The sequence below is a fragment of the Eurytemora carolleeae genome, unplaced genomic scaffold, assembly GCF_000591075.1.
Source record: "Eurytemora carolleeae unplaced genomic scaffold, Eaff_2.0 scaffold1692, whole genome shotgun sequence".
In the NCBI taxonomy this organism is placed as follows: domain Eukaryota; kingdom Metazoa; phylum Arthropoda; class Copepoda; order Calanoida; family Temoridae; genus Eurytemora; species Eurytemora carolleeae.
In genome coordinates, this window is record NW_019397576.1 from 30,406 (window position 1) to 36,255 (window position 5,850).

The window sequence follows — 5,850 nt, forward strand, 5'->3', positions numbered from 1 at the left end:
ATTATCTCTAATTCGAAAATATAACAAATAAATGAAATAGTCGTATAAACTAGTTGTATTTTAATATAGTTTCCTTGAGAGTAATTAATCTTTGAGAAAGTTTCACTATGAAAAATTCCATTGAGAGTAAGCGCACTTAGAGAAACTTCCAGTCAGAATAAGTGCACTTAGAGAAACTTCCATTCAGAATAAGTGCACTTAAAGAAACTTCCATTCAGAATAAGTGCACTTAGAGAAAATTTCATTCAGAATAAGTTCACTTTGAGAAAGTTTATCTGAAAATAAGTGCACTTTGAGAGAGTTTCATTGAGAATAAGTGCACTTTGAGAAAGTTTTACTGGGAAAAAACTCCATTTTAATCTTTCGTTTGGAATTTGGATTCAATTTTCTTTTTCATATTTCTATACCCGTCCTCATACATCGATATCTATCTATAATTTCTGTATTTATTAATCTTTTTAAAATAGTTGCGTTATTCCAAATAAACAACGCTTTAAAATCGTCCTTAACATTTTATGATCAAAATAAAAACAAAGTTGGAACCAACTAACTTCGGCGCTTTCCAAAGTGTGGTCTGCATTTTTTAAAACTTTAAAATTAACGGAAAAATTGGTGATTTAAACATTTTCGATTCATCAAATATTAACATTTTTTTCAGTTAAACTTACACAAAGTTATTAGATAATCGAATCTTAAGCCTTACCTAAAAATGCCTCAATAAAACTTGAGTTTCTCAAACAAAGTAGATTTTATTTAAAAGTTTTCTTTTAAAAAATTAAAATTAATTGGTACCGTTTAACTTGTAATATAACTGTGGTTTGTCCTATACCTCCTGATAAAATCCAGGAATATTCCCTTTAATATTTGGAATTTTATTATTTTGAAATCGGAAGATTTAATAGTAAAAAGCATGTTTTTTTATATAATAGATCTTACAGGGAGAAAGATCAGGTTATTCCGACCTGGTAATATTATTTTGTAGTGAACCATAACCAGATATTTTTCATGGGAATAATATTTCAATTTGATTCTGTTTTGATGAAGAACAAAAAAAACTTGACAGTAATAACAGAAGCACGGATTGAAGAATGAAAACAGGTTATGAATGCCAAAGGTAGATAATTCTTCAACTAAATAAATTGCAATCTGGTTAAAATTCTTAGAATCTTCTATAAATCCCAATCCTTCGGGGTGCAGAGGAATCCGGCAACATTAACCTTTATTCATCAATACGCAGTAAATCTTAGTTTTCCTTACAACGGATTAACCCTTTGGACAGCTCTGGCTTTACTTGTTAGTTCGTCCTGTTCTTCCTATGTTCCTCCTGTTCGTTATGTTCGTCCTGTTCATTCTGTTCATCCTGTTCGTCTTGGTCGTCCTGTTCGTACTGTTCTTCCTGTTCGTTCTGTTTGTCCTGCTCTTCCTGTTCGTCCTGTTCGTTCTGTTCCTCCTGCTCCTCCTGTTCGTAATGTTCCTCCTGTTCATTCTGTTCTTCCGTTCCTCCTGTTATTCCTGTTCCTCCTGTTCGTCCTGTTTGTCCTGTTTGTCCTGTTCGTCCTGTTCTTCCTGTTCGTCCTGTTCTTCCTGTTCCTCTTGTTCTTCCTGTTCCTCTTGTTCGTTCTGTTTGTCCTGTTCCTCCTGTCTTTTCTGTTCGTCCGTTTCTTCCTGTTCTTCCTGTTCTTCCTGTTCCTCCTGTTCTTCCTGTTCCTCCTGTTCCACCTGTTTCTAATCCCTATATCTTTTGCAACCCAATTTTGTATACCATTGATATTTTTCAAATTGATAATTCTAGAAGATAAAAAGATTCAATTTTGAAATATCAAATGTTTAAACCATTGGATTGCAAAAACAATTAAGGGGTAGAAAATTTGAGTTTGTGGCAAAAACTCAGTTCCTTTTCTCCTGATACTCAACCACGTGTCGTATATAATAATGAAATAAGTGTTGCGTTTCGAACACTTTTTATAAAGTAACTTTTTCTTATCATATATTTTTTTGCGGTTCTGAGCCAACCCTAATCTCTTTATTTAGAAACTGTAGTTTACAGAATACTTCACATTGGCCTTCACATCCTTGATATGGGACGAATAGGGTGCTGCGGCGGAGTAATCATTTCTAGATTTTTCTTCACAATTCTACTTAACCTTGAAACCTGAAGGTAGTGGAGTGGGTACATTAAACAAATATATGCAACCAGTATACACTGTACAGTTTAGTTCTTATATGTAATGTAAACACACCGGATGTACAGTACAGTGTCAGTGTTTATATTTTGTATTTTTTACTTACAATATTTAAAAAAATATTTTTAAAAATCATTATTGTCTGGAACATTTATATTTGATAAAATACATGAAAAATTGTCATAAATTAATATTAAATTAGCTTTACGAGCAGGGACAATTCATTCGGGCAACGAAGGGTACAAGTCAAAATTCGGTACGGTTCGTTACGGTACAGTACGGTACAATACGGTACGGTGCAGTACGCTACGGTTTAGTACGGTACGGTACGCTATGGTACCATACGTTACGGTACGGTATGGTACGGTACAGTACGGTACAGTTTGGTACAGTACGGTACGGTACAGTATGGTACAGTACGGTTTTACAAGACTGCAATTTAAGTTTACAAGCTAGGAATTCAAATTTCTGCAATTGAAAAAAATGATTAATGTAAATTAAGAAGATAAGGAAAATTGTAAAACCAAATCATGGATTGTATCCTTGGAGTTGTTTATGCATACATACACTAATATATCAGGATTCAGCTCTTCTAACTCTTTGTAAAATATATATTTATAAAAACAGGAAAACCTTGTTTTGATTTGCCCTTGAACATTTTTAATAACAAGTATATAAGTTGGTTAGCTGGACCCATCCGGTGGATACTCCTCTTTCCTTCTTTCAACTATTTCTAGGTATAAAACCGCCTTTCTAATTCTAATTCGCGTGATTAGGTTCCAGTTCTGGTATGAAGACAATAGTTAAAAATAATTTATCGATCAAGCTTAATTCTCACCTAACTACAACAATTTTCACAAGAAAGTTCATAAATAATAACTTTATTATTTACAGATAATTATTATCAAGCCATAGATTTAGAATTATCAAAGACATATTTTGAAAAAGAAACATAGATTTAATATAATCCCGATATATTTTAGAGGATGAAACATAGATTTAGAATCATCACAGATATATTTTAGAAAAAAAAACATTGATTAAGGATTATCACAGATATATATTAGAAGATGAAACATAGATTTAGTATTATTACAAATATATATTAGAAGATGAAACATAGATTTAGAATTATCACAGATATATTTTTAAAGCTAAAGCATAGATTTATTATTATCACAGATATATTTTAGAAGATGAAACATAGATTTAGTATTATAACAGATGTATATTAGGAGATGAAATATAGATTTAGTATTATCACATATATATATTAGAAGATGAAACAAAGATTTAGAATTATCACAGATATATTTTTTAAGTTAAACCATAGATTTATTATTATCACGGATATATATTAGAAGATAAAACATAGATTTAGTATTATTACAAATATATATTAGAAGATGAAACATAGATTTATTATTATCACAGATATATTTTAGAAGATGAAACATAGATTTAGTATTATTACAGATGTATGTTAGGAGATGAAATATATATTTAGTATTATCACATATATATATATCAGAAGATGAAATATAGATTTAGTATTATCACAGATATATATTAGAAGATGAAACATAGATTTAGAATTATCACAGATATATTTTTTAAGTTAAAGCATAGATTTATTATTATCACAGATATATATTAGAAGATGAAACATAGATTTAGAATCATCACAGATGTATTTTAGAAGATAAAACATTGATTTAGTATCATTACAGATATATATTAGAAGATGAAACATAGATTTAGTATTATTACAGATATATATTAGAAGATGAAACATACATTTAGTATTATTACAGATATATATTAGAAGATGAAAAATTGATTTAGAATCATTACAGATATATATTAGAAGATGAAACATAGATTCAATTGATTTTAGATCTGCTTTCCTAGTCAGCCCTAGAAATAATATTCATCATCTGCCTGTAGACGGGTGAATACTATACATTTACATCCTAGCTCTATTTTGAATTAAGAAACTAGTAAGTTTAGGATCAAAAGACTCAGGCAGAGAAACTTCTTCTCAAACAGTTTAAAAGTACCTAAAATGATCATCCTAGGTTTTACGTGTCTCATACTTCATATGGAATATATAATCTGAGAAAAACCAAAATTCAAAATATAAAATATAAAAAAAACTATAATATACAAATAATTTTGTAAAAATTAAATTTTTAATGAGCCAGTGCTTTGCCATGAAACACCTGGAAACTCAATATTTATCAAATTTTCGATTGCTTCCAGATGAGTAAAAAATACATCTTGACTGGTTGAAACAGATCCACCTATACAAATTGCATTAGCTTGTTTTTTTCCAACGTCCAAAAAAGTGCCTTTGTTAAAATTCAAAATTATCACAGATATATATTAGAAGATGAAAAATAGATTTAGTATTATCACGATATATTAGAAGATTAAACATAGATTTAGTATTATTACAGATATATATTAGAAGATTAAACATAGATTTAGTATTATCACGATATATATTAGAAGATGAAACATAGATTTAGTATCATTACAGATATATTTTAAAAGATTAGATTTCCTTCCAACGGCTAGTGTGGATAAATATTCTCGGAGAAACCACTGATTTCTTCTACATTGAATTATTTTCTCTCTTATTGGGAAAGCTGGTAAGCATATTTAAAAAACTCTCTGAAATAAAAAAAAATTGAAACTGTATCTAGTCATTCATGCCCAAAAAATGAGATACAATTACCGTTACAAAATTTAAAAAGTAAGAACCATTTAATTTTATAAAAATGTAAAAAAAGAATAAATTGGTAAAATATAAAAGTGGGTTTTCATTTCATATTTTGCATCGTTTATTGGACGAGGGGAGGAAGGCCAGCCACAACATTTTCTAGTCCGAGCCACATTCTCCTCTTTTTCTCGTCCGAGCTAGTCTTCCATGATAAATTATTTTTCAAGAATCGGGCCACGTTAGGGCATACATGAAATATTGAATTTTAGTAAATCTAAAAAATAGTCTCAATTGAATCAAAGTTTTCTAGTTCTAAGTCCTTTAAATTGTTCACCTTTTTTTACGCGCATTTTTAGATATTCCAGGTGTAGAATGCCGCAAATAATTCCGAGGTTACATAACTTTAATCTTTTTTGTTAATTATAGTGAAAACCATAAATTTTTTCCGGGTGGTTCCATGAGGAAAATGATAGGCAGAGGTATGCCAAATATTTTACTTTTTATTTTATATCACAAAGGTTGGCCATTACGGAGGCAGAAGAGTTTTAAGTTTTACCTAAATAAAGTTTGACAGCCTCATGTCTCAAAAGATTCAAACATGATTTAATCATTGCAATACTTTAGTCTATCTTCAAGGAGAATGTGGCTCGGACGAGAAATTGTTGTGGCTGGCCTTCTTCCCCCCATTGGACTAACCAGATGATTCAGATATCCTGGTATGAAACTTACTGAGTCTTCAGTTTCGAACTCAGTTTCACCAATTAAATGTAATTATTTAGTTTTTAAGTTTATAGTTTTTGTGTCTCTACTAACTACTTACATGTTCTAAATATAGTCGTCTAAGTTCTCCCGAATGAAAGCTAAATAGTTGACTGAGTTTCCATGCGTAAAAACTTTTTTTAAATAAAAAAATAACAATTGTTAAAAATAGCCTTTAAATAT

The 5,850-nt window shown here is 29.9% G+C and overlaps 1 protein-coding gene and 1 long non-coding RNA gene across 2 annotated transcripts; one reads left to right on the plus strand and one right to left on the minus strand.

Moving 5' to 3' along the window:
* Nucleotides 1-1,294: 1,294 nt before the first annotated feature.
* Nucleotides 1,295-1,987, minus strand: LOC111714994 (histone H3.v1-like). The gene is made up of 2 exons (XM_023490224.1): nucleotides 1,975-1,987; nucleotides 1,295-1,719 (listed from the first exon to the last, which is right to left on the minus strand). Exons 1-2 carry the CDS (start codon nucleotides 1,985-1,987, stop codon nucleotides 1,295-1,297), a joined length of 438 nt encoding a protein of 145 aa, XP_023345992.1.
* Nucleotides 1,988-2,058: 71 nt separating this feature from the next.
* Nucleotides 2,059-5,850, plus strand: LOC111714995 (uncharacterized). Its single transcript, XR_002768145.1, has 3 exons — nucleotides 2,059-2,158; nucleotides 4,740-4,837; nucleotides 5,545-5,850. It is a non-coding gene; the product is annotated as an uncharacterized LOC111714995 (long non-coding RNA).